Source organism: Hemicordylus capensis, chromosome 2 (assembly GCF_027244095.1).
Source record: "Hemicordylus capensis ecotype Gifberg chromosome 2, rHemCap1.1.pri, whole genome shotgun sequence".
NCBI classification, from domain to species: Eukaryota; Metazoa; Chordata; class Lepidosauria; order Squamata; family Cordylidae; genus Hemicordylus; species Hemicordylus capensis.
In genome coordinates this window covers 108,054,369-108,082,181 of record NC_069658.1, presented here as the reverse complement: position 1 = coordinate 108,082,181, position 27,813 = coordinate 108,054,369, and the positions used below count along the sequence as shown (strand labels likewise).

At 45.1% G+C, this 27,813-nt stretch overlaps 1 protein-coding gene and 2 long non-coding RNA genes across 7 annotated transcripts in view; 1 reads left to right on the top strand and 2 right to left on the bottom strand.

Moving 5' to 3' along the window:
- On the bottom strand, positions 1-15,871 carry LOC128343610 (uncharacterized). The gene is made up of 3 exons (XR_008315608.1): positions 15,825-15,871; positions 8,792-8,901; positions 1-190 (listed from the first exon to the last, which is right to left on the bottom strand). It is a non-coding gene; the product is annotated as an uncharacterized LOC128343610 (long non-coding RNA).
- On the top strand, positions 116-24,445 carry LOC128343608 (uncharacterized). Its single transcript, XR_008315606.1, has 5 exons — positions 116-194; positions 800-877; positions 5,715-5,896; positions 21,433-21,972; positions 24,356-24,445. It is a non-coding gene; the product is annotated as an uncharacterized LOC128343608 (long non-coding RNA).
- Positions 24,413-27,813, bottom strand: part of DOCK8 (dedicator of cytokinesis 8) — a 183,926-nt gene continuing 180,525 nt past the window's right edge. For all 5 annotated transcript variants that reach the window (XM_053292960.1, XM_053292963.1, XM_053292965.1 and 2 more), the window contains one exon: positions 24,413-27,243. In XM_053292960.1, coding sequence (XP_053148935.1) covers positions 27,183-27,243 — 61 coding nt within the window. In that variant the 3' untranslated portion in view covers positions 24,413-27,182. The remainder of the gene's footprint in view (positions 27,244-27,813) is intronic.

The following is a 27,813-nucleotide window of genomic DNA, read 5'->3' as shown; positions in this document are numbered from 1 at the left end:
TATTCACACAACTGGGATCTGCTCCTGCACAGTAGCCATTCTGGGTAGATTCTATAGCTCTGCATGACACTCTGGCTCCACCCACTACTCGACTGTTGGCATGACTGTTGGAAAGGGCAGTTGGAACAACACTGTCTTCAGTTCCTGGATGACCACCGAATCCCCAGCAACCATCGTAAGATGAACTGGACTAGGTAAGAGAGAAAACACAGACATTAATAGCATTCATAAGTACAATGAACAATCCTCCAACCACAGCAGGGAGGACAGGTGGGATGCGTGAATAACCTGGATCACTCAAGGATAATCTGTTACAGGTAAGCAACCTGTTTATCCTTGATGTGATCCAGGTTGTATTCATACAACTGGGCGATTAACAAACTCCCCTGTTGGAGGTGGGTACACATCAAACTTACCTTCACCCTATGTCACATCAGAATCTGTTTCAAATCACTCCTACCAAATGAAGCATTGTGCGCAGTCTAGGGATGTGCAAATGGATTCAGTATCAAACCCTTTCAACATCAAACAGGACCAGTTTGGTGGTTTGATACCGAACCACTCCCCGAACCAAACTGGCCCGTTTGGGTGTTCGGAGGACCATGTTGTAGCTGAATTTCTTCCATAGAGACACCAGACAGACTGACTGCTGAGGAACCCATGGCGCAAATAGTATGTGCTCTAGTGTCACCCTATGGGTCCTTACCTTGACATTTGTAGGATTCAATTATGGATGAGACAATCCATCTAAACGTGTCTTTGATGTATAATTTTATGCCCTTTCTTGTCATCCCTATAGGGAAAAAGGGGGCTGTTGTCCTTCCTGAAGGAACACGTCCTGTCCAGATAAAAAGCCAAGGCATGCTGGACGTCTAAGGTATGTAATGATTTCTCCAAACTATGTCCTGATCGATGTGGAAACTCATATTTATCTTTGGCAAAAAGCACAAATCCATGCGCAGAATGAACTTATCCTTGTGGAAGTGAACATATGGACCATCTGACTGCAATACACTTGACTCAACTAACTCACTATACAAGCGGATGTCGCAGCTATCAAAAACTCCATCTTCATGGAAATAAACTTCAACGGTACAGTCACCATGGGCGCAAATGTTTTTTTCATGAGGCCCAATAAAACTAAAGGCAAACTCCATTGACTGATTGGTTTCTGGGCAGAAGGGGAAAAGTTCTCTAAACCCTTAAGGAATATTTAGACAACAGATGGAAAAACACAGTCCCCAAGTCCACCCCAGCATGACAACTGGAGATTGCCACAAGGTGCACTCTAAGAGATGAATTAGACAAACCAGACCATTTCAAGCTGGAGAGATATGTCAGGAGTCAGGACCTGAGTCACAGTAGCTGTCTAGGGAGAAAAGGAATTAGATGCAGCACAGGATGCAAACTTTCCCACTTAGCAGCGTAAGTCTTTCTAGTGGACACTTTCCTTTCATTAAACAAGATTTGTTCTAGCAAGGCCATGCTGACTGCCTTCCTGGTATCTTCCAAGCAGTCAATTTCAGATTTTTCATGTTGGGATGTAGGACCTTCCCTTCATCCATCAAGAGGAGGTCTGGAACGTTTGGCAGCATCTTCCGTATCCCCCGACAACCTCAGGACCATAGGATACCATGTCTGGCGAGGCCAGTTCAGTGTGCAGTCCATGCCATGATGCATTCTTTTGTTCAGCACTTGTGAGATGATGATGATGATGATGATGATGATGATGATGATGATGATGATGACCTATTATATTAATTCTCCTGGGTGTGCCTTGGAATGTGCGTCCCAGAACCCAGCTGATTGGCTGGGCGGCAGATGCACCTGATTGGCTCAGGCGAAACCAGGAGGATTGGTTGCCGCCGCAGCAGTCCAGCCATGGAGGCCAGAGGTGGTGGGCCTGGCCCAGCTGTGGAGGCAAGGCCCAGGAGGGGGGAAATAAAGTGTGTGTGTGGGGGGGGAAGGTAACTGCCGGCTCCAAAGAGTGCACAGATGCTCTGTGCAGGGTCGGCTAGTTATTATTATTATTAAAAGTATTTATACCCCACCCCTCCAGTGTACTACTGCTCAGGGCGGCTCACAACAATAAGAGAGACACAAGATACAATAAAATTAATAAAACTAACTAAATTAAACAAGAAAAGAAAAAAGAAGAAAGTTGTCAGATTAAAAACCACAACCATTAGGTTCAAATTGAAACTGAAAATTATAAAATGCTAAAGAACCTACCAGATATAACAAAAAAGCAATAATGGAGCATTAAAAAACCTCATGTAACACAGGTAGGAGGGCTTCATTCCATGGCAGGAGAAAGGTGTCTCCTAGTGAGCTTCCACCCACACCCACACCCAAGCAATACTGAGCACGCTTTATGTTCACCTGAGAGGCGAACAAGTCCACTTCTGGAGTCCCCCACATGTCGAAAATTGTGTCAAGATGTTTTGGCAAAAGACTCCGTTTGTGAGCATCCAAGTAGTTGCTCTTGCAATTCCAAGTATCTACTTCCACATTGTCCATGCCTTTGATGTGAATTGTAATTGGATGAATCCCATCCTGTATTCACCAGTCCCATATCTTCAGGGTTAGATTGCACAAGGGTTGGGACATAGTGCCCCCCTGATTGTTCACATATGCAATCGCTGTGGTATTGTCCATGACAATTTGAACCACTTTCCTTTGGATTAGAGGTCAACAAGCCTTAAAACCCAGAAAGCAAGCCAACAGCTCTAAAACACTGATGTGCAACCTTCTCTGGGACTCTGTCTAACTCCCATTCACATGGCGGAAAAGATGAGAGCCCTATCCAGTCTTTGAGGCATCTGATGTCATAATTATTTCTGGAAATTTTGGTTGGAAAAGAATCCCCTCTCTCAGATTTACTTCCTCAGTCCACCATAACAGGGAGTCCCATACATTCCATGGTAGTGTTAAGACTTGTGACGGAGACCCCATTTGGAGACATGAGTTCCTCAGAAACCACAGCTGCAGCATATGCATGTGTAACTTTGCATGAGGAACGACCGAAGTACAGGAGGCCATCAGGCCCAACAGAACTTGTACCTGTTTTGCTGTGCAAACTGCAACTGGTATTCTGAGGTGGCCTATAGCCCTCAGATTAATAGCTGTTGATAGACCTCTCCTCCATGAATGTTTCCAAACCCCTTTTAAAGCCATCCAGGTTGTTGGATGTCACCATATTTTGTGGCAGAGAATTCTGCAAGTTGATTATGCGTTGTGTGAAAAGTACTTCCTTTTGTTGGTCATAAATTTCTTGGCAATCAGTTGCATGGAATGACCCCTGGTTCTAGTGTTATACGAGAGGGAGAAATTTTTTATCTCTGTCAACTTTCGCCACACCATACATGATTCTATAGACCTCTTATCATGTCTCCCCTCAGTCATCTTTTTTCTAAAGTAAAAAGCTCCAGCCTTTTTATTTTACAACCTTTTGTTATAGCCTTGCTTCATAAGGAAGGTGCTCTAAGCCCCATATCATCTTGGTTGCCTTCTTCTGCACCTTTTCTAGTTCTACAAGGTCCTCTTAAGATATGGTGACCAGAACTGTACTCATTGTGTGGCTGCACCATAGTTTTGTATAAGGACATTATAATATTAGCAGTTTTATTTTCAATCCCCCTTCCTAATGATCCCTAGCATGTAATTGGCCTTTTTCATAGCTGCCACACATTGAATCGAAGTTTTCAACAAGCTGTCCATCAGAACCCTAAGATCCCTCTCCTGCTCCGTCACCAACAGCTCAGATTCCATCAGGTTAAATGTGAAGTTGGGGCTTTTTTGCCCCAATAGGCATCACTTTACACTTGCCAACATCGAACAGCATTTGATATTTTGTCGCCCTCTCCTCCAGTTTGGAGAGATCCTTTTGGAGCTCCTCACAATCTGTTATGGATTTCACTACCCTAAATAGTTTGGTGTCATCTGCAAATTGGGCCATCTTGCTGTTTACCCCAACATCTAGATCATTTATGAATAAATTAAAAAGCACCAGTCCCAGTACAGATCCCTGGGGGACCCCCACTTCTTACTTCCCTCCATTTAGAGAACCACCTATCACCCACTAACAATGGAACTACAGAAGCAACAGAGATCATACATAGTTTTGTAGCCTGTATGAATTCGTTCAGGCCCCTTAAGTCTAGGATCCGGCAAATTCCCATGTCCTTTTTTGGCACCTGAAAATATCTTGAATAAAAGCTGCCCATTTGGCAACCAGGTTGTACAATCTCTTTTGCATCCTTCTCTAGGAGTGATGCAATCTCTTCCCTTAAGGCAGGAATAGGGGCTGTGTATCTGATCCCTTGAAAACAGGGTCAATGTACTGAAACACCTTTTTACTCCCTCATCATTGAGATGGCTCATGCTTTTGGTCTTGAGTTGAAACAGGTGACTGAAGAGATCCAAAACCCTGGCTTTAAGTTTCCCAGCTGGCTGTGCTGCCAATGCTGCTAGTGTTTTTGCAGGCTTCAGAGCAAGCGTGGCAAAAGCCATTCAGTACAGCTCCAACTTCTAGACAGTGGAGAACATGTATAAAGTGCAGGAGGAGAACTGTGCTTATCTTTTTAAACATCCAGCCCCTAGCATTATTCTTCCTCTTCACAGTCCAATTGGAAGCATACGACCTCTGTAGACAAAGAGGGTTGGAAGTTGGACAATAGGGGTCATTGTTTTTATTCCACTTCCACACTTGCAATGTGCATCACTAAGTATATGGCTTGTATGTCTTGCTTCCAGCATACACTCTGGGAGGACCTTGTGAACAGCAAACCAGAGGACAGGAAGGCAAAAGTCAAAGAACTTCAGCTGAAGTCTGCTGATATTACTTGGCAGCAGATTAGTACTGTCTGTCATCTGATGGATTGTGAATCCAAGAATATGTCAAAAGTATGGAGGCTGATTGTGAAGCATTGATGTTAAGTGAGTTGTCGGTACAATACTCAGACTTGGAACCGTCTAAGTTGACTTCTTTGATGTCGAATTCTTCGATGCTGAAGTCCTCTAAATCAAATGGGATGGGGTCAATGACAAAGCAGCAGCGACATACTGGGGCACCATCAATAACCGATGCTGAAGTTGAAGTTGAAGCAGGACCATGTGTAGTCTTCAATGTTTAATGTTTTTAAATTGAAGTAGGCTTCTTACGCTTTGAATCAATTGAAATCGAATCACCATGTGAGCATTTTTTGGCTGACAGGTTTCCCCTGTTTGGCCTTTCTTGATGTAGATGGGACAGTCAGGGCCATTTTAGACAAAGAGGTTTGTGCTGCCGATATAGACTGCTTTGGTGCTGGTAGTGCATCAACATCTGGATTGGGCATCTTGTGACTTGGAGTCACCGCAGCAATACTTGCAAACCCTTAGGAAGGACTTTCAATGGAGTAGACATTGACGTTGACATCGAAGATCTCGCCAGCATTGTCATGGGTGATTGCAAGGGGTGCAAGGCTAAGTTATAAAGAGCGGCTTTTAACTTAAGTTCTCTATTCTTTCTTGACTATTTAGAAAATGATTTTACAAAGATTTGTTTTGTGTTCTTCCCCAAGACATAAGAGACACAAATCATGATGGTCAGAAGTGGGGAGCTTTGTATTACAGTCGCCACACCACTTAAAAGTTTTCTTTTCTGTCATTAAACAGTCCAGATACTGTAGTTCTGTAAACAGTAAAAACACTGTTTTCTCACTGTTTTGCAGGGATTTGAAAAGCAGAAGAAGCCCAAGAGCAAGAACATCCCAATGCTACTTTAGCAGCAGACACAAAGGAACTGAGGACAGCGACGCTCCCACCACCCTTTCCAACCATCATGCTTGAGTGGTGGGAAGAACCAGAGCATCATATGGAGCTACAGAATCTACCTGGAATGGCTACTGTGCAGGTGCAGATCCTCCCACCGCTGCCACAAATTTATGTTACAGACCAGGCCTGATCTATACACCAAATATGCTCATTAGCTGGTATATAAAACAGGTCTGGACCAAGTTCTTTTATATTAGTGACCACGTATGATCTGGATGCAAGGAAGAAAAGGAGATCAAACCACTCAAAAGGATTCAATGGGCTTTATTGAGTATAAAGACTAACAACATAATCTAGCAAAGCAGAAAGCAGAACCCTCTATCCATATTAGCAACAGTATTTAAACAGAGCATCCTAACCAGTACCAATATTCACCCATGTGCCTAACTAACATATGTGTGTGCATTAAATCTTCCTAAATTCTAATACATTTCAGATACAGGCAGAAAAGACGGGGGGGGGGAGGATGGCTGAGGGCTGGCATGGTTTTTGAGGAGATTAGTAGAGGAAAAGAAGGGGGGAAGGAGAAGGGATCAGGGAAAGGAAGGAGGGAATTCCAAGGCTTGTAAAGGAGCAGCATTTTTACCCAGGATCAGAGGCTTGAAAGCGGAGGATCACTTCAGTTGAAGGAGTGAGGCGCTCGCTGAGACAGGAGTCGTTGCAGTGCTCAGATCAGGCAGTTTGGGCAGCAAAACTCAGGCATTGCTGTAGTTTCTGTTCATGAACAGAATTCCTGCTTTGCCCCGTGGCTTAGCAGCAAACCCTGGGATCCTGTGAGCAGCCTTTTTGCTGTAGGCAAAAGATTGCTAAACTCTCTGTCTCAAAAGCCTCATTCTTATAGTGTTTTTCTCTTTGATCCTTGAATAGAATCTATTCAAAATCTCCTCTTTTCCTGGGAGTCCAAAAAGGTGACAACTTGCTGCTACCTTCTGAACAAAGTCTTAATTATTCAGGATATTCCCAGTCCAGAGAGATCTCTGAATCTCATCTTCTGTAAACTGCGCGCTCAGGAAGGGAGGGGTAGGGAGCATTGCCCAAGGCAAATCTGCACTTGAGAGCCACATTGGCATCTCCCCAGAAGGTGTTAAAAAGTCAGCAGTTAGTAAGGGGATTCATCCTATTTGGTGTGAGACAGTCATTCCATTATTTCTTGTATATCTCTCATCTAGTGTGTAATTATATTTAAAGTAACATATATGTGTGTGAGACATTCAATACATTTGTAGCATCAGTGAGGTGTGATTAAAATCTACAGATGGATCTCTGTATGCATTTGGCTATGTTGAACTTCCATGGAGAACAATACAGTTAATCACTGACAAAGATTTAACACTAATAGAAAGAGGGGGGGGGATCAGCCCCCTGGCTCCTTCCACAGACACTTGGTAGCCAGTGGTATTAGCATATGGATTACAGCATTCAGCATTCAGACCTGGCTTCATTGTGTTTCCTTGCATATCCATTTTAACAACACAATGCTGGATCACCTCCTGCTCCAGAGCAGGGGGAGCAACATCCTAGTTCATCTTGAGTTCAGGTATCACTTCTTAATAAACTGAAATCAGACACAGGCCTATATTTCACCATACTTCTGAGTTAGTACCTCTGGTTCTGATATGTTATAGACCGTTCATAACAATCCCAGCTGTGTCAATACAACTGGGAGGGATCATGTCAAGGATCTGGATGATACTCTTATATCCCTTCCTGCTTCTCCATGCTTTATGATTATCCTGGCCTGCATGATAAGGCTGCTACTTTATCATTTGAGAGACTACAATGTTTGCACATTTAATCTGCCATATTGTTTGTCTGTTTCTTACACAACAGCACGTGGATGTGCCCCATTTCTGTCTAACACAACCAAATGGTTAATGGTCACTTATTCACACTCCATTAACAATGTGCTAGAGGAATTTTTCAGTTCCTTGCACATCCAGAAAGAAGCCATGAGAACAAGGAAATGTTATATTTGATCTACCTTGAACAAAAGACTGCAGAACCTGTAAGTTTTGAATCCTCCTTGATAATTACTCCCATGCCAAGTAGTGAAGAAGTGCATCAGCCAAGCTAATTATTTGTTTTGCTAAGTTTTATCCTACACCTTTCTTCTCAATAACATAGTATTTCATTTACTAGGAACTTCATCGAAAGAGTAGCAAACTTGTTATCATGTGTCACCTTAGGGACTACCTACAATTCTTGGTTACATACATTCTTTCTCAAAAAGGGCCTTATGCACAGCTTAGTGCAGAGAGAGCTGCCTATTTCCCTGGCAGAGTTAAAGATACTCAGGTTGCAGCAATATATAAATTGTTGAATTGAGTGTTTTACTCCCAATTGAGTGTTTTACTCCCAAGCAAACATGCTTGAGACTTTAAAGGCAGTCAAATGCAGCAGACTTTAAAATCTCTTTGCAGGTTTACATGTTTCTGCTGTGCATTTGTTTTTTGTTTGCAGTAAATGAGCTGAAAGCATATTAGCTTTGTCTTTTTTGTGGCACTCTGGCTGTTCTGAAAAATCAAATTCTGAAAATAAAAGGTGTTCTTCAGACTGCCAGAGATTGCCCCCGGCATTGCAATTGATCCTGAGTAACTGCAGTAATAGCTTGGCTGCAGAAGGGATGCTGCAGCTCACTAGACTCGTCAAACGATTGTCATTCATCTTTCAACGCCAGGATTCCCCAAGTTCTCTCTCGCACTCTCTTGGCTTTCAATCAGCAAGGATACTTTGGACTCTCAACAAAATTATTTTTTGTTTCAAGCCATGATTGCGTGCAAAGGGCCTTTGCCAGTTACATCAAAATGAGCACAATGTGCAAGTAAAATACCGAGACCAATTGAGGACTCTCTACGGTGTTATCGCCTGCAGTTTTTCAGACTGAAAATATCCCCATTTCCTGTTCCTTACACTGGGCTCCTTTAATCTTCCCTGCAGCTGTTCTAGTAGCCGTACTTTTTACTTTACTGCTGACCTGCAGGAGATGAGGCAGTTGTGGTTCCTTCCACAATTCTTTTGTCCAGTCCCCGGCTCCAAGATCTGAGGGGCCTGCTCAGGAAAGGCACCTGGATGAGCCAACTTAACCTGGAAGAGGAAGAGCATGCAAACCACACATTCTCCCATGCTGCCAGAGAAAGCAACATTTAGAATATTGGTCTGAGTGAGGAATAAAATACTCTCAATACTGCAGAGCATTTCAGGGCAGGAATATTGGAGTGACAATATTCACTTCAAGGGGAGTGACAAGTACCTATGGCCAATGTTCCCTCTAAGGTGTGTGCACATGCATGCCACACACAAGTTTTAAAATGTCCACTCCGTTAATCTTAGATCCCACCCAGATTGAATCAGAAAGGTGCTACTCTGATTGCACATGCGCACATGCTGCCTTGATGCTGCCACCCAGAACAAAACTCATTCCGCGCACAGATGAAAAGACAGAGAGAACACTGCCTACGGCTGCAACTCTACTTAAGTCAGACCTGATCTCAGTCAGTCATGCACTGGTAACATCCAGATTGGATTACTGCAATGCACTCTATGTGGGGCTGCTCTTGAAGACAGTTCGGAAGATTCAGTTGGTCCAGAATGCTGCTGCTGCAAGGAGGTGCTAGTCACTCCTTGAGGATCACACTTATCCTGTGGCAGGTCCATTGGTTGCCAGTAGAGCTGCCTTGACCTTTAAAGCCCTACACGGCTTGGAGCTCGGGTATCTGTCAGACCTCATTCGCCCATATTAATCTGCCAGGGCTCTTTGTTCATTATCTCGCGTCCTGCTCGTAGCCCCGCCATTGACTGAGATTCAGTGGGCAGGGCCAAGAGACAGTGCTTTCTCGGTTGCGGCCCCTCAGCAATGGAATGCCCTCCCAGAAGAACTTCGCCACAAAGTCAGAACTTTGAATCAAGTCTAATTCAACTAGTCTGCTTCACTCACAATTCCCAGCCTTCCAAATCTCCTTTATCTGTCTACTTCCTCCTTCTTCTTTCAATCCCTACATTCAGTGTGAGGTTTTAGCCCAATCCTACTTTCTACTTCGCTTTTCCATTCTTCATATCTCAGCAACTGCCTCATGGCCTCTTTCTTCCCACTTCTTTGAGACACTCTTGGCCAGCTTTTCTAGAACTCTCTTCCCTCAAGACAGTCCCTCCTGACCTCAAGACTACAAGATTTATTCAGAGTTCATCTTGCCTCAATATCTGTCTCCTCCACCCTTTTCCTCATGTCTCCTCCTCCTTCGCTTGTCCTTTCCTCAGATTCCTACTTTTCAACTCATTGCCTGTTCTATACCCATTCTTCAGTCACCTTGTGACTTTGGCTCTTTATTCCTTAGCTCCCCTACTTCCTAGGAGCTTTCCCAAGTCCTACACTATAAAGTTATGCTATCCCTAGGTTCTGTGTGAGATTTTTAAAATCCCTGACAACTTGCCCTTTTTCATATAAATGGAGAGTGCAAACTTTCTGACAAGTTTGTTTCCTGAGTAACTGGTATATTTGCGAACAACAGTTTGCCCAATCGTTGCCAGAGTCTACATCACCTCATGCACAATACAACATATATTGAAACTGGGAACACAAGCAAACATTAACACTGAGTGGGTGAGGTGCCATTAAACTATTCAAGCTTTGCTTTTGGGGGTGATGTTACCTCCCTTCAAACCTGAACAACACTGATTAAAAGCCTGCAGTCTGCTCCAGGTTTCTATTGAGGGCTTGGTAGCAGAGATGGAACTATAATAGTGTGCATGGGTTCAAAGATGGCCACCAGGGCCACCTCCCATTCATTTTGGGGCCCCTCCTCCTCTCTCCGCTGCTGTGGCAGGCATCCAGCAGCGGCTGTCTCCTCCCTAGCCTGGCAGCCCGGGATAGGCTGCCCTGCCCCCATTGCTCAACTGTCCACTGCACATGTGCATTGGCTAGCTGAGTGGTCGGCACAGCACTCAGCTGCCGTGCCGACCACTCAAATGGCCACTGCACATGCATGGTGGCCAGCTGACTGGTAGGGGCAGGGCAGCCTACTCCGGGCTGCTTGGACATGGGGGAGGCCGCTGCTGCCACATGGGGGTAAGAAGGGGTGCTGCATGGGGGGCACCACCGAGTTGGGGGGTGGGCATCCCAGATACAGGCCTCCCATGCCCTCCCTGTGCCACTGCTTGGTAGTGAAAGCATTGTGGAGATTTTTATGTGCCACTGATCTCTAACTGAAGGCTATTAGTTGAGAACTAGTAGATGCTGGTTAGGTGGGACCTTTTCTTGGCCTTGCTGCACCATACTTCATCAACAAAATAAAAAGGTCTCTGTTGAAGCAACAGCTTATGTGAAGTTGTCCTGGGGCCTGTTTCTTCAAGCCCACCCTAGTTTACATAGGAAGCTGCCATATCCTGAGTCAGACCATAGGTCCATCTTGCTCAGTATTGTCTACACAGACTAGTAGTGGCTTCTCCAAGGTTGCAGGCAGGAATCTCTCTCAGCCCTATCTTGGAGATGCCAGGGAAGGAACTTTGAGCCTAGATGCTCTTCCCTCATTGTAAAGGGATCTTCATTCCCTTTACAGCCCTCATTGGTTGACCTTGGCCTGCCTGACTCTGCTTTGCCTAGCCTGCTGTATCTACTACTTACAAGTTGACTTCAGCCTGCCTGACTCAGTTTTTCCAAGCCCTTGGTACCCACTGCTCACTGGCTTGACTTTGTATCAGTTATGCTGGTGGGTCTTGGCCTGCTTGATTTGGTGCTACCTCACTTTCTGTATCTGCTGCTTGCTGGCTTGACCATGAACTGTCTTTCTGGCTTCTAACTGACCCTCAGTACAGAAAATGCCATCTACACCCCTCCCTGTCGGACATATTCCAGGGTGTGCCAGCACCAACCACAGCAATGGGTTCTCTCCTCTCCCTCCTCTTCTCATGAACCTGGCTGGATCCCAGGCTTCTTAGTTGGTTAAAACAACAGTTTCCCATGACATCTGAACCATGAAACTGTGGTTTAACAAACCAGGAAGCTTTAATTCAGCTGGGAACCTGAATGTCCATGCACCTGGACATTCTTGTTTCCTGTTGGTTTGTCTGAATCTCAATGGTAGTAACATTGGCTTTTTGTCTTTCAACTTGAGTGGATGATGACAGATTCTTTCTAGCTAACTTAATCTATCATTTAAAACTATTGCATATATTGACTTTTTTTAAAAAAGGCATTAGACTCCCCCTTCGATAGTCTGCAAAAGTCTAAGAGCCAACAGTAGGTAGTCAGTGGGGGGATGGCATAGTTCCAGGCTGCTGAAAGATCTGCAGCCTTTGAAACAAGCAACATCAGCTGATGATTGTATGGCTGTTTCCCATGCCAATTCCTCTCATTCTTCTTGTTCTGTCTTCTGGGAAAGATGCCACCTTATTTTCAAGTGGAGGATTGTATGTGTTAAATCAAGGAGCACTACATTCACAGGGAACATTTCCAGGCTGCCTCAATACCTGAATGAAGGTTGTTTAACTATTATCAAAGGTGACCTACAAAGGAAAATAAAATTGGCTTTGTGCCTTTATGTTTGCAGCATTCAAAGGAGTCCCAAAAGGTTATGTTTGTTTTGGTGTGTTCTTCTAACCTCAGAACTATTGGGAATTTTAAACTATGGAAGTGGGAATGTTCTCCTCTAAAGGAATATTAATAAGCTCTAATTAGGACATACTCAGGCAACTGAATTAGGTGCCAAGAAAATAAAACCAGGAAGAAAAGAAAACAGAGGAAGCCAAGTTTGACCTAGGTTATAGATCAAAACATTCATTTCCCTGAGAATCACAAGATATGCATAATTTATCTTCCTTTCTCTCCCATCAGTAGCAGAATCTGATCTGGTTTTGGTCCTGTACTAGGCCTGTGCTTTGGTGCCAAAGCCAAATAATGTGCACATTCATGCCAGTATAATGTGGAGGCATATGCTATTCACAGTGGAACTGTCTCTGCACAGTACTATAAACTTCCGGTGTGGGAAAGCCGTCCTATACCACCCCGGTGATGGCTGGGAAGGCTTGTGGGGCACAGTGGCAGATGAGTGCAGAGAGCAAGGGTGAAGCTATAATAGGGCAGGCAGGTTCAAAGAACCCATTGAGCCCTATGTCCAGGAGATGCTGAGCAGCCAGGAGGAGCTGCTGCCCCTCCTGGCTGGGGCTCCTGCTGCTGCCACCACTAGCCACCTCATTTGGCCACTTGCCTGGCTCCCAGGCTCATCCTTCCCTTGGCTGGGCTCCTTCCAGCCTGGTTGATGGAAGGAAGGTGTGCAGGCACTCCCAATGAGCCAATGGAAGGAGAGTGGGCTGGGAGTTGGGCAGCAGTTAGCAGTGGCAGCAGCAATGATGGTGGCCAGCTGGAGAGGGAAGGCAAATGTTGTGAGGAGTGGAGGCACCACCATGAGTAGGGAGACTGTCCATGTTTACTCTGTGAGTATAGGCCCACTCTCCCCTCCCTGCACCCCTGGTGGGGAGTGCTTGGAATGGGAGTCTCTCCAAGTGCTTTTGCTTGCCTGTGCTCCCTGGCCTTGCCTGCCTCTCCTGTGCCATCCCAGTCATAATGGGGTCTGGGGCTGAGCTTCCCACAAAGAAGCCCACTACACCAGGAGTGTGCAGTACTGCATGGAGATGGCAGTGCTGTGAGTGACCGCCTTGATGTAGTACCTGCATGAAAGTCTAAATTGTTTGACTCCAGTACTGCTCAACCAAACTGGCTTATACTGCACGAATTCCCACTACTGGGGACGTGCTATCGCTCTCTGGATCAAAACACTGACAGTGACTGGGAGTTGCAGAAGGAAATCAGGGAGGCTTCAAGGAGAGGCAGGGCAGTAATAATGGGTGACTTCAATTACCTTCACATAGACAGGGTAAATTCACAGTCAGGTCATGACAAAGAGGTCAGATTTCTAGATACACTGAATGACTGTGCCCTAGAACAGTTGGTCTTAGAACCAACCAGAGAGAAGGCAACCTTGGACTTAATCCTGAGTGGCACCCAGGACCTGGTGCAGGATGTCAGTGTCTTGACCCTTTAGGGAACAGTGACCATAGTGCAATCAAATTCAGCATACATGTGGGGAGAGAATCACCAAGGGACACACAGACACTTTGAATTTCAGAAAAGGAAACTTCTCCAAAATGAGGTGTATGGTGAAAAGAAAGCTGAAAGGGAAAACCAGGAGAGTCACTTCACTCCAGAATGCATGGAGTTTACTCAAAACCATAATACCAGAAGCCCAGTTAGACTGTATACTCCAAAGGAGGAAAGGTACCACTAAGTCCAGGAGGATGCCAGCATGGATAACTGGTAAAGTCAAGGAAGCCATAAAAGGGAAGAAGACTTCCTTCTGAAATGGAAGGCCTGCCCAAATGAGGAGAACAGAAAGGAACACAAACTCTGGCAAAAGAAATACAAGGTGACAATAAGGGAGGCAAAAAGAGAATTTGAGGAACATTTAGCAAAAAGCATCAAGGGGAAAAACAAAAACTTCTTTAAATACATCAGATTCAAGAAACCTGCCAGGAAGGCAGTTGGACCTTTGGATAATGAGGGAGTGAAAGGGATTATTAAGGAGGCTATGGAGATTGCAGAGAAGCTAAATGAGTTCTTTGCATCTGTCTTCACGGCAGAGGATACCGAGCACATACCTGTTCCTGAAACAGGCTTTTTAGGGATGGAGGCTAAAGAATTGAGTCAGATAGCAGTGACAAGAGATGATGTTCTAAACTGTCTGGAAAAACTGTAAACTAGCAAATCGCCAGGGCCGGACGGCATCTATCCTAGAGTCCTCAAAGAACTCAAATGTGAAATTGCCGGCCTCCTTGCTAAAATATATAACTTATCCCTGCAATGAGGCTCTGTACTGGAGGACTGGAAAGTAGCAAATGTAACACCGATTTTCAAAAAGGAATCCAGGGGCTATCTGGGAAATTACAGGCCAGTTAGCTTGACATCTGTTCCAGGCAAATTGATGGAAAGCATCCTCAAGGATAAAATTGTAAAGCACATAGAAGAACAGGCCCTGCTGGGAGAGAAGCAGCATGGCTTCTGCAAAGGTAAATCTTGCCTCACAAACCTTTTGGGGTTCTTTGAGAGTGTCAACAAGTGTGTGGATAAGGGTGATCCAGTTGACATAGTATACCTGGACTTCCAAAAAGCTTTTGACAAAGTTCCTCATCAAAGACTCTTGAGAAAACTTAGCAGTTATGGGATAAGGGGACAAGTACATTAAGAGGCACTTTAAGAGGCACTTTAAGAGGTGCTTGGATAACTTCATGGAGGAGAGGTCTATCAATGTCTACTAGTCAGAGGGCCACCTCCAGCCTCAAAGGCAGGATGCCTCTGAGTACCAGTTGCAGGGGAGTAACAGCAGGAGAGATGGCATGCCCTCAATTCCTGCTGTTGGCTTCCAGTGGCATCTGGTGGGCCACTGTGTGAAACAGGATGCTGGACTAGATGGGCCTTGGGCCCGATCCAGCAGGCCTGTTCTTATGAACAGAGAAGTAATACAAAATTTTATGCTCCCAGGTTTCATTTTTTTCTAATGTTTTTTTTAAAAAAAGTAATTGCATTTTTTTATTCTCCTAATTATAGGACAGTTTTAATGTATCTGTTTATTAGTTTAGGTTTATATTGTATTTTAACCCTTGTAAGCCTCCCTGAGCACTCTTAGAAAGCTGAGATATAAATGTGTGAAACAAACATATTATTTCAAGGTATATAATCTACTCTTCTTAGACTGTATATGTGAACACTGTTCTGCAAAATCTATTTGATATTCCTCATTCCTAGATTCCCAGTATAATTCTCATAGACTGTGAGACCTTTTGGGACAGGGAACCATTTCCTCATATCTTTTGCTGTGTAAACCACTTTGACCTTTTTTCTTATGAAGTGGTATATAAATATTTAAATCAATCAATCAATCAATAATATTGGACCCTCTCAGTTGTTATGTTATAGTCTGCTCTTCTTCCAAAGAGCTCAGAGAAAGCAACATCAAACTCACCATGAAGGTTTCTTCTGCTCAGCAGGTTGAGGGTAACCTGACTCCTCCCACTTGCTCATTAGGCAAAGTCACTGTAGTCTTTTATCCTTCTGTGGAAGGAGGCCTTCTCATTTCAGTTCTGCCTGTTTTGCTGCAGCAAGATTCTTCTAGAGCTTATTTGGTTTATGTTCAAATTAAAGTGAATCAACTATAGTACATTTACTAAGGGAATAATTGAATAATTGTAGTCATAATCACATACACTGAATTGATTGAGAAATGATCAGGCTTCCCTCCTACCTTCATTATCTATGGTAATTCAGGGAAGGGAGGGAAATAAAATCCTGCCTTGTAGGAGCAGAGCTCAAAAAGGATGCTGTTGCTCCAGTGAAGGCAGAACCACAGCTAGGTGCGGCCTGTGATGAAATGGGGGTTTCTCTTACTCTAGAATTTCAATTAGAAAATATTTGCTGGTATTTGTTTGTATAAACAAAGGTATACTGCTATAAAGTTATACTGGAGGTTTTGTACGGAATGTAGTAGTGGCAGCAAAAGCACTGTGGTGATTGGGCAGTGGGGATTCTATGGGAGGAGGAGTCTGTGGCAGTTAAAGTCAGTTGGAGCAAAACTGTTTCTGATATATAGCTCTGTGTAATGGAGAGAAGTGTTATATTTATTTCAAACGAGAATAAATCCTTGGTGGTGGTTTATCCTGGGTGGCATCTTTGACTGTCAATTCCCACGTGAAGATAGAAGGAATGTTCTGCCAAGACAGCACAGCTATCCTGAGATGAGTGCTGAAAGTTTCATCCAATGGTGGTGGCAGCTGATTATCTAGCTATAAACATCTACAAACCTCATGGCAAGGGCATTGCCACAATTGAGTGGTCGTGTTCCAAGAACACGGGCCATGGGGCCCCCAGAAGGCCATTCTTGCTGCCTCCCCCACCCCCTCCATTGCTCACCACCGCACTTGCCTGAACTCCATGACAACTGAAAAATGTGTAGACCTGGAGCCACTTGAGGGGTCGGCAGTTGGCAGGCAGGTTTTTGCCATGATGACCCCTCGAAAGGCACTGTGTGTGCCATTTGAGCAGCTGTGCAGGAAGTTGGGCAGCAAAGAGAATAACAGAAATGCCAGCCTGGTTGTGAGGTGCAGCATGAAACAAACAGACAAAAACCCATGTTAGCAAAGTGGGCGGCGAAGAGGAAACGGCGAGCAAAGCTGTAAGTAGGGGGAGAGGTGGCAAGTGAAGCAACATAGAAAGGTGGGGAAGTGGTGATCAATAGTGCAGCACACTATTAGAGGTTTGAAAAACTTGCATTTTAAAATCTGCGTCATTCAGTGTTGAACTTGTATTGCGTAAGGCCTAAAGCCACCCACATCCATAGGGTTTCCAATAAGAGGACGGAATCCACTGCTTCAGTCACATAAGCAATGCAATACTTCATCTCACACTAGTCCCCAAAGCTGATAAGAGATGTAGCCATGCAGTCTATAAGGCCTGATTTCCTGCATTTAGTAGAAGTAGGATGTCCAAGGAGAAATGGCACCTTCTTATTATTTCAGGAGTGTGCACTAAAGTGCCTAGCTAGGAGTGCAGGAAACTATCAAGCTCTTTAGTATCAAATTGCCTTAAAGAGGTTTTTGAGGATGAAATATCTTTTTTTTCAAGCATCCTTGGGATTTTTTTTTCATTTAAGAACCCCAGCATGTTTTCTGAGTAAATGCTGAGGAATCTACAATAAACCGCCTTTTATTTTCATTCCCACCATCATTTCAAATCTAAAGCACTTGAAATGGTTTCATTTTAGAGTCTCCTGAAAGCTATAAATATTTCCACCTCAGCATTCTTAATACTTGGAGTTAAACAAGAAGAAAAAAACCTAAATATTTGGCTGCAGTTTCCAGTGCATGTTAAATATGTGCAAGGCCTAGTAAAGATTCAGTTCAGGATGTCTTTTCCCCAGAAGAGTTTCTTATAGACAGAGTGTTCTCAGACAAAATGTTCTCGTTAAACAGTGTTTCTCAAAGGCATTTCAAGTACTGTTTGCATTTTAGACTACAGTCCTATGCATATTTATCTGAGAGGAGGCCTTATTGTAGAGTGTGACTTATGACTAACCATCAGGGGTGTAGCTATAACTGAGCGGATGGGTTCAAAGAACCCAGCCCCCCTCCCCCACTCCACCCTTCCCTATTTTCTTCATTATCTGCCTCACTCAGAGGGGCCACCAGGAAGAGGGGTGAACACGGGCCCCCTCTCCCCTAGCTACGCCCCTAAAACCATGCATAGGATTAGGATACACATCTTTTAACATATATATTACACACACACACACACGTTACCATAGGAACATAGGAAGCTCCCTATACTGAGTCTGACCATTGGTCCATCTTGCTCAGTATTGTCTACACAGACTGGCAGTGGCTTCTCCAAGGTTGCCGGCAGGAATCTCTCTCAGCCCTGTCTTGGAGACGCCAGGGAAGGAACCGGGAACCGGGAACCTTCTGCGGCTCCATCCCCTAAGGAGAATATCTTACAGTGTTCACAGGCCAACAGCCCAGGGTGCCCATTGTTTCCGCTAACATATGCACCAGAAGAATCTTTCTATTGCAAAATATTGTGCAAAATCTTCCATCATATGTTAAGGATACTAATGATTTTTTAAACTTAAAATTGAATCTATATACAGACAATATCAATTTGACAAGAATATTAAACTTGTACATTGAATGTTACATTCCTCTACAGTAATATTCCACAGTAGCTGGGCCGGGCACAGAGCATCTAGTTTCCTCCCCCCACCCCATCTAGTTTCCGCCCCCCGCCCCCACTCTTTCCCCTCCCTCTGCCGGCCAGCTGCTGCTATTTTCTTTGCCGGGCCAGCCGCTGCCACCATTTCCTCCCCGCCGCTTGCCTGCCCAGTGGTGCTGCTTTCCTCTTCCCCTGTTGGCAGCTCACTTGGGCAATGGAAGTGACTTTAGGGTAGGAGCTGGACCTGCACCAAGATTCCTCCAATGGCATGGCTGGCCCCAACAGCTTCAGTTCTGATGGTTCCAGGGATGTGTGTGCCAAGAGCTAGGACCCTGGTCAGGGTGGCCTTGCCCCTCTTCCTCTGAATCAGCCTCCTCAGGATCAGCATTAAGGTGAAGCCAGTGCCTGGGAGGTAACTACAGAGTAGTCAGTGGTTAGTAGTAAGAGTAGTAACTACTTACAGAGTAGTTACTCTGAACGAAAGAGTAGTTAGCAGCTCAGACTGAAGCATTAGTTATGTGCATCTAGCAGGCCTCTGTGTGCTCCTGGATCAACTGACTTGGCTGAGTTGACAAGCTGTGTTATGCCTTTCAGCCATCCTTCCATCCTTCCGAGGTCGGTAAAATGAGTACCCAGAATGTTGGGGGGCAATATGCTAAATCATTGTAAACCGCTTAGAGAGCTTCCAGCTATAGAGCGGTATATAAATGTAAGTGCTATTGCTATTGCTGTTACACAGTATGAGTGTTTGGACCCTGCACCCAACTGTTCTATCAGTTATCCAGCTGGTTTTATTTTCTCACTGTCCTGAGATGTCCCAGAGCTAGCTGTAAAAAACAAATAAGTTGCCAATAGCAAAGGTGAACTGAGAAAGTGGCATAATGGAACATGCTCATGAAGATACTCCAACAATCCTTAAAGGGAGAGGCTAAAAATAAAGACGGCACAGTTGAGACACACAAAGACTCAGTTAAATTACTAGGCGGTAGGGAATTACCCTTCTATTTGCTTTGTCAGGATCTCAAAGCAAAGCTGTAGGCTTTTAATTTAAGAGAATATTTGTTTTTGTACTTAATTCAGATGCTTTTGCTCCCACTTGCACAATGTAGCAAATCCTGAATGCTACGATTGCACCCATATAAGAAGCAAGACCTGACTTGGTTAAATGTTGCCGAATGCTGATGTCCAATCAATGCCTGCACTGAGGCACTGTTGCATTGCACCCCCAGGCCCCCAATGAAGACAGGGCACACTTAAATGGAGTAAAATAGGGCCACTTTATTAATGTACAGAGGAAATAAGACTTGCAATGAGGTCTTAGTTACTTAACTAAACAGAGTGCAGGTACTCCTCCTGTGGGGGACAACTTCCTAAGGAGGGCCGTCTCACACCAGGGAAAAGGGCCAGTTGCTGATTTGGTCAGGTGCCAGGTCCTGCCATCCTCTTACTACAAGGTTTCCCCCCACTAAGGGGAGAGAGCAACACGGCCCACCCCAACCAGAGCTGCCAAACTCTGAGTGGGGAGCCGAGCCACGCCCCAAGGAGGGTCCATTTCCAACCCTCCAGGCCGCAAAAACCCTGAAGGGCCACAAACACCCTGAAAGGCTGTCCCATGCCCCCGCCCCACCTCAAATGGCCCTCCGGGTGGACACTGTTAATCAGTCTGCCTACCCCAGGCCCGCACTCTCCTGCCACAAACCTCTGTTTAGCCCTGCTTACCCCACCCCACTAGTGCCTCCTAAAATACCTCGTTACAAGTCCTGGAGGAACAGCTGTTTCCCCCAACCAGGCAAATGTACCCTCATCTCCCGTGAACGGAGAACCACCCAGCCCGTTCCTCTGTTCACTGATTTGCATGCCTGATTTCAGCACAGCAGACCCCCTTGGCCCTCCCCCAACCCAGGCGTGGAACCATGTTTCCTGTTCATCTTTCTGCGTGCCCGATTGAAGCACAGCGGATCCCCTTGGCTCTTTCACCTCAGCTGTGGAACCCTGTTCCCAGGGACCATGTCCCCTGGTTGCCTTTCTGCGTGCCTGACTGAAACTCAGCAGACTCCCTTGCCCCCCCCCCCTTGGATTGAAACTCAGCAGGCCCCCTGAGGTTCCCCTCAGCCATGTCCTCTGGTCGCATTTCTGTGTGCCCGATTGAAGCACAGCAGAACCCCTTTGGTCCTCACACCTCAGCCGTGGAACCATGTTCCCAGCCGTGGAACAGCTAGTCCGGCCACTGCGTAACCTGCCTACACAGGACCTCCATCACCTGTAGTATCGAGGCCTTGCTCTGCAGCAAGCCAATGTCATTGCCCCTGGGTGAATGATTAGTACATGTGGTGATGGTGTACTCATCCAGTAGCGGCAGGAAAAGGTTCCACCACATACCTCGACACCCCAGCCAGTCTGCCTCCATATCCCAGCTGAGCCGAGCCCTCCAACTGGCCCAACACACATAGCCATGACCCCAGATGAGTATGCGAAGTGGGGAAGGAGGCCACCGGTGGTCTGCAAAACAAAGGCAAGTTAGCATATCCATCTGGGAACACCCCCCAACCCCACCCCGCTGGCAGGCTGGCGAACGCCACTGCCCCGGTTCCCGAATACTACCCTCAGGGATCCCCATCACTGCTGCTGAGGAAGCAGCTCTGATCCTGAAGGAGTGGGTGCCATACTCCGCCGGGTCAAGGACCACGCTCTGCGAAGTCCAGTTCAAAAACAAGCAGTGTTATATTAAAAGGGAAATGATTCGATCAAACAAGTCAGGTGACCTACTGTGGCACTGTGATCACAGAGCCTGAATGGGGAATTACAGTAACTCAAGTATAGCCGAGCCAGATGCTGCAACCAGCTGTGACTGTTCCCTTTGTGCTCCCTAGCTGTGAAGCCTACCTCTCAAGAGAGAGAAGAAAGAGCCACTGCGCCCCTTCAGAATCGATTCACTGTGCTCATAGTGCTCTGTGGGAAGAAAGCAAAGGCTGATAGATTTGCTTAAGTTCCTACCCTGAGAGAAGAGTCACTTGCTTCAGACGATTAAAGACGACAGGTATGTTGCACTGGTCAGTAACAACTCAGGAAGAAAGCCTCAGCAACATGAAAACATGCTTGAAGGAACTATGCCCGCCCACCCGCCCCGCCTGAACTGAATGGTGTGGCAGAGAGGAGGTTTGGCAAATAGTTTCTGCCTAAAGCATATCAGAGTATTTAGATGTGAAGGCTATGCACATGTGCAAAAAGCATGGAGGAAAAGGCTGAATTGAAAGGAGTACCTTGTGGTTCCCCCTACCCACCAGGAGGAACAGGATACAGAATTATTATTGATGAAACTGGTGATGGTGAAATTTGCAATATTGTGTACTTTTGATGAGAGACAAAAGCCAACCAAAGGTGAAGTACCAGAAGCTGGGCCAAAGATCCAGGTGAGTGAGAACTTCCCTGATTCGCTGATCCTGGCCCCATGTGGGGGGGGGGAGGCAAGATAGCAGTGCGTGCCTGGGGCACAACCCCTCCAACTGCCCCACTGCGCTGTCATGGCAGGAATTGGCATATTGGCTAAATCAAAGTGCAGAATTAGCTTACAGAATCTAGACAGTCATCTTGCACAACCTCTGATGTGGTCATTATCTTCAGGTCTGTCCTGACATGCTGCAGCACACTAAGGCTGTTGTTATAAGCAGCCTAACCCAGGCTAAGGAAGCCCAGCCTGGGTTAGGCTGTGCGTGAGAACTGCCAGCATCAGACCCGATCCTGGTAGGGCAGTGCTGCCTAGCCCGGCTTTTAGCTTGGGTTAATGGTGCCAATGCACCATTCGCTCACGCTCTGGGATTGTGTGCCTCCTCGGGCTTTGTTTAGCCCCCTAGAGCGTCCTCCTCTTGGGGGAATTCCCCAATGCACCACGCTTGGGATACCTGTGGGATTGGCATGTGGGATACCTTTGGGATTGTGGGATACCTGGAGGCTGGGGCGGATGTGTCATCCTGGCCTCTGTAGCTCCGTGCTGCCTAGTGCAGTAGAGGATCATCTGGGAGTATTGTTTGTACTCCCAGCAATGATAGATGGATCATCAGGGGGGAAGGTAAGCTTTGGGCAGCCTTCTCCCCAGCCACCTGCACTGCCGCCCCCCTGGTTGTGTGTGGACAATACTGAGCTAGATGGACAATGGTCTGACTCAGTATATGGCAGCTTCCTATGATAGCTCCACTGAGTTGTTTCACAGTGTGGCTGGCCTGAGAGAGACATCACAGCATTTCTTTCCACGTCCTACTATGTTAGAGTGGTATCATTAGAATCTAGAGCCAGGCTTGTGGTAGAAAGCATGCATTGCTCTCCCTTTGCTAAGCAGGGTTTCAAAGTAGGCTGGGAAGGACACCTGACTGAAATCTTGGATAGTAGTGTGCATGGTTCGGTTCGGCACACTATTACAGACCTCCGGACCGGTTCGGCAGTCCGGCGGTCCGATGGGTGGGGGCATGTCGCTTTAAGCGGGGTGGTGGTGGTGGTACTCCCCTCTTGTTGTTGTTCGTTAAGGCTTAAAAGAGACTAGCGCTAGTGGTGCGCATGCCGCACACGCATCATCTCTGATGCTGGCACGCTCGTCTCCAGCGTCAGAGATGAGCGTGCGCGCCCCTAGCATTAGTCTCTTTTAAGCCTTAACGAACGACGATGGGGGCAGGGGCGGCAGGGAGGAACTCTGCTGCCCCAAGAAGATGTTTGAAACGACCAGCACCGGAGGGGGAAGAGCGGCGGCGGGGGGGGCAAATACTACCACCCCCCACTTAAAGCGACATTCCCCCCCGTGCCGGACCAGGGGGTATTCCGGACCATGCACACCCCTAATCTTGGAGAGCCGCTGCCAGTCAGTATTAACCAAGCTGAACCAATTGTCTGACTTGGGATAAGGTAGCTTCCTATGTTCCTACAATGCAGGCAAAGTCTAGGTTCAGCTTCAGTCCACCTATGTACTAATGAACAGCATCAAGTGTAGGGACATAGATTCTTGACATCTTGGCAATCTGACAGTAGAAAGTACATGTTTGGAAAAGCCATCTGAAAAAATAAGTGTGCATCTATTATACTAATTCTCCTAGGTGTGCCTTGGAATGTGCGTCCCAGAGCCCAGCTGATTGGCTGGGTGGCGGAGGTGCTTGATTGGCAGAGGCGCATCCAGGAGGATTGGTAACTGTGGAGGTCAGAGATGGCGGGCCCGGCCGGGCGGCAAGGCCCAGGAGTAGGGAAAGAAAGTTGTGGGGGGGGGGGGGCAGAAGTGGCAGTGGGGTGGAGAGGTAGCTGGGCCCGGAAGCAGAGACTGGGGCAGAACGGGGGGTGAGAGGTAACCGCCGGCCCCAAAGAGCGCACAGATGCTCTGTGTGGAGTCGCCTAGTTATCTCTAAACTACATGGCCAATCTATATAAAACCTGAAACTGAGTTACTTCTTAGATACTCAAGATTTAAACCATATATATGGGAAGGATTATTTTGACATGGAATAAAAACAGGAAATCCCTTGTTTGATGTCAAGATCAAACTACTTCTAGGAAGCCATAGCTTATTTATACAACGTCCCTTCCCCGGGGCTGAAGTGCAACCCTCAATATGGAGGAGAAGCTTTTTGTAGCAGGATCCTGAAACACGGCATTATTCATTACAAATATTTGTTCACATGGTAGGACTGGGAAATAATGACAACGTAAGTATAGACAAGTACAACAATATCACAGGAAGTTAAGTTACTGTACTGTCAGCACTCTTATAAATGTAGAATAATGCTCTTGTAGTTCAGTATTCATTTGCTTCTTTTTCAGGATTGGAGTTTGGAAGATAAAAAGAGAAAGGCATAACAATTTCAACTGAAAACATAGTTGTTTTTATTAAAGTAGCATTTTATTTTTTAATTTCTTAGAATGATTCGTCCTTTAAAGTATAAAAAAACCAGAACTGTTAAGTACAAACATTTCCACTGCCCCCTCTGCCTTCCAAACCCAGAAATTTCACATCATAATACAGGTAGCCCTCGTTATCCGTGGTCCCAGCATCCACAGTTTGATGTATCTGTGGTCGGGGAAGGGAGACCTGACCCCATTATTCATGGAAACAACATTATTTAAAATTTGCCTATCTGTGGTTCCTGGACGGCTAGAAATGACCTCCGAGGTAATTTCCTGCCACCATTTTGTTGAACAGAGCCATTTTGTGGCTCTTTCTTAGCCGTCCCCTCCCCCCGATTTTTCATGGAAAATAGACAAAATTGGGGGTGAGGGGGCATTGGATGACAGCTGGATACCTGGAGAGCATGGGATAGTACTTTATTTCACTTTTTTCTGTCTCCTGCCTGCTTTTTTATTTTTGGCCCTTTTTTGGCCCCAAGAAACCTAACCCCCCAATTCCCATCAGGGGCATATCTAGGGTGGGGCAGGCAGGGCACATGCCCCGGGCACCACTTTAAGGGGGGGCGCCATTTTCTAAAATTTTTTTTAAAAAAATGGCCACCGAAAACAAAATGTCCACTGCACATGCTCAAATGGCCTCTGTGAGGCCCTAGGCCAGGCCAGGCCTCGCAGAGGCCATTTGAGCATGTGCGGCAGCCATTTTGTTTTTAGCGGCCATTTTTTAAAAAAAATATATTTTTAAAAATGGCCAGGACGCATGCTCAAATGGCCCTAGAGGCCAGCGCGGAGAGGGGGAACCTTTGCAGACCCCCCCCCCCACAGCCTTTAGGAAGCCCTACGAAGGGGCTACAAGTAAAAAAATATAAAAAATTAATATAATATAAGTCACTGTACACATATTTAGTTTGTAACTATGTACAGAGAATCAGGTCTTGTGAATACTGAGCTGAAGCTTATGAGCTAGGATTGTATTCATTTGCTTCTTGTGATAAGTGAGTTAAATGTGATGCCTTAATAATATGGCTATTTAATGGAGAGTTTGTCTTTGAATCTGTGTGAAGTCCTTAGTATTAAGGCCATTGGGAGTTTCTTGCTCTCTTTCTCTCATTTTAACTGTCTTTCTGAAATACTAGACTATATTCCAAGCAGTGACACAGTTTACTCTTCATATCCTTTAATTATTTTCAGAGTATCTGGGAAAAGCCAAATTCTCCATTTATTTTTAAAACTTACGTAATAGTGATGCTACAATGCATAGTAGAGAATTAGACAAGCACTTCTGTATAGTTTTCCAAGAACAACTCCACATAGTATTTGGGTATTTCATGAGCCCCAGCATACTGAAATTTGTAGTTTTCCAGCATCTTTTGGTCTGGCTACGTCCACGGCTAAATAGTTTTTGAAATATTAAAAGATTAACGAGCTTGACTTGTATTTTTCAGCTGATATTATGGTAACGTTATCTGAAAGATGGGTGTCAGATGTTTGGACAGGGGGTGCAATTTCAGTGATTGCCCTAGGCGCTATTTTGCCTAGATACGCCTCTGATTCCGATGCACTCAAGGTCTCATTATCCACAGTTTCATTATCCATGGCTGTAGGTGAGAACGGAACCTCCACGGATAACGTCTACCTGTACACAGATCAATGCACAGTATACACATTTGATATTGGTACTGTTGTCTCTCACAGAAATTGGGTTGAATAGAGCAAGTCCCAGCAAAATGGCAAAAATGCTAGTCAAGCTGTTAGGAAGCAGCCTCAATATTTCAAGAATTTAAAGTCAGAAGAAACCTTTTAAATATGAATACATGAATATTTATATACCACTTTTGAACAAGAGTTTCCCAAACAACAAAAAAATAATAATAATTTAAAAAATTCAACTATAATGAATCCCAGCAAACTGAAGGAAGAAACAGAGCTTCAGCAGTCAAAGGACAGTTTGAATCTGAAATGCTGGTCTCTATGTAGTCACAATTCTGCTTATATGCTTATCTGAAGCCAGGCCTGTTTAAATACTTAGACAATGCTTTTCCATCCTTTTGTAAACTGATCTCATCAGCTTCCATGAGAAAAGCTCGTCAGGTCCACTGCAATGATTCTCATGTGATAAGATTGTTTCCCTCCAAACACACAGGATATCTTAGATAGGACAGAGTTACACATATTTTAAGTCTCCCACTGAAATCAATAGGATTTAAATGCGCTTAACTTTGGCTGGATCATGTTCTTTGTTTTAAAGTCTAGTAACGATTCATATTTTCTGCTTGGAGAATGTGCTCACATAGCATTGATGCAATCCATAATTGAGAAAGTGGATCTTCAGGCCGATTGAGGAACACTTCCATGGAATTTGTATTATTGAAGATCCCAGAGGAGGTGTCAGAGATATTCAAGCAAACATGTGAATACAGGGAATATTTTATGGATAATGCAATGTTCTTACCTAGCCTTTACCAGTTCTGATAAAATATGGGGTTTTTCCCCACCTGGGTATACATGTATCCAAGTCATTTAAAAAAAACCCAAACCACCCTGCTTTTCAGCAATTAACACTTACTCCTACTCCCTTAGTATATACATTTGTTATAACCCCTACATCTTCTTGTCTCTTGTACAGGTCTTGCCAGAGTGTGGACATGTGCAATTGGGAGAAGAGCTTCCTAGCTGGCACAGTATTTGCATATCCTCTTGTATCTGATCCACTGCAACGGGATAGCTTGCTGTCATAAGGCAGCTCTTAACTGTTCTGTGGAGGCAGATTTTCAAATTTCCTAAAACTAGAGCTACGAAAAGAGTTCCTGAAATGAAAAACAAAAACATTAATAATGAGAATGGAAATGGCTGCATCTGCCTCGGAAGAGCATGGCTTAATATACTAATATTTTGCAATTGCAGTAACCCCTCTACCCTAAGAAGAAGTGACATGATTGGTTATTCTTTCCTGAAACACTGGAGGTAAGTTGAGGAAAACATGTTATGTTTTGATCCATGGTTAATTCCATAATATGTAGTTCTGATAACTACCTATTACTACATAATGTGTTACATACTACAGAGACACTTTGCTACATAACTACTATGGCACATGAATATTAGTACAGGCCATCCTATTTTATGCAAACAATCTGGAGGACATCAATTGCTTTCAACCCATTAACATGTTAAATATTTAGCTGGCATAGGGTACTCTAAAATATTGGTGCCTTGAGGATATGTACAGCAAATCTGGATAATCAAAATTCCCAGAATGCCAAGGCAGATAATGAGAGCTGCATTAGGGCTGCACCAGATATACATCCTGCAAAAGTTAATTAGAAGGGGGCATTTCAGTGTGTGTATCTAGTGTAGCCTTAGGATGCAGCCCCCAT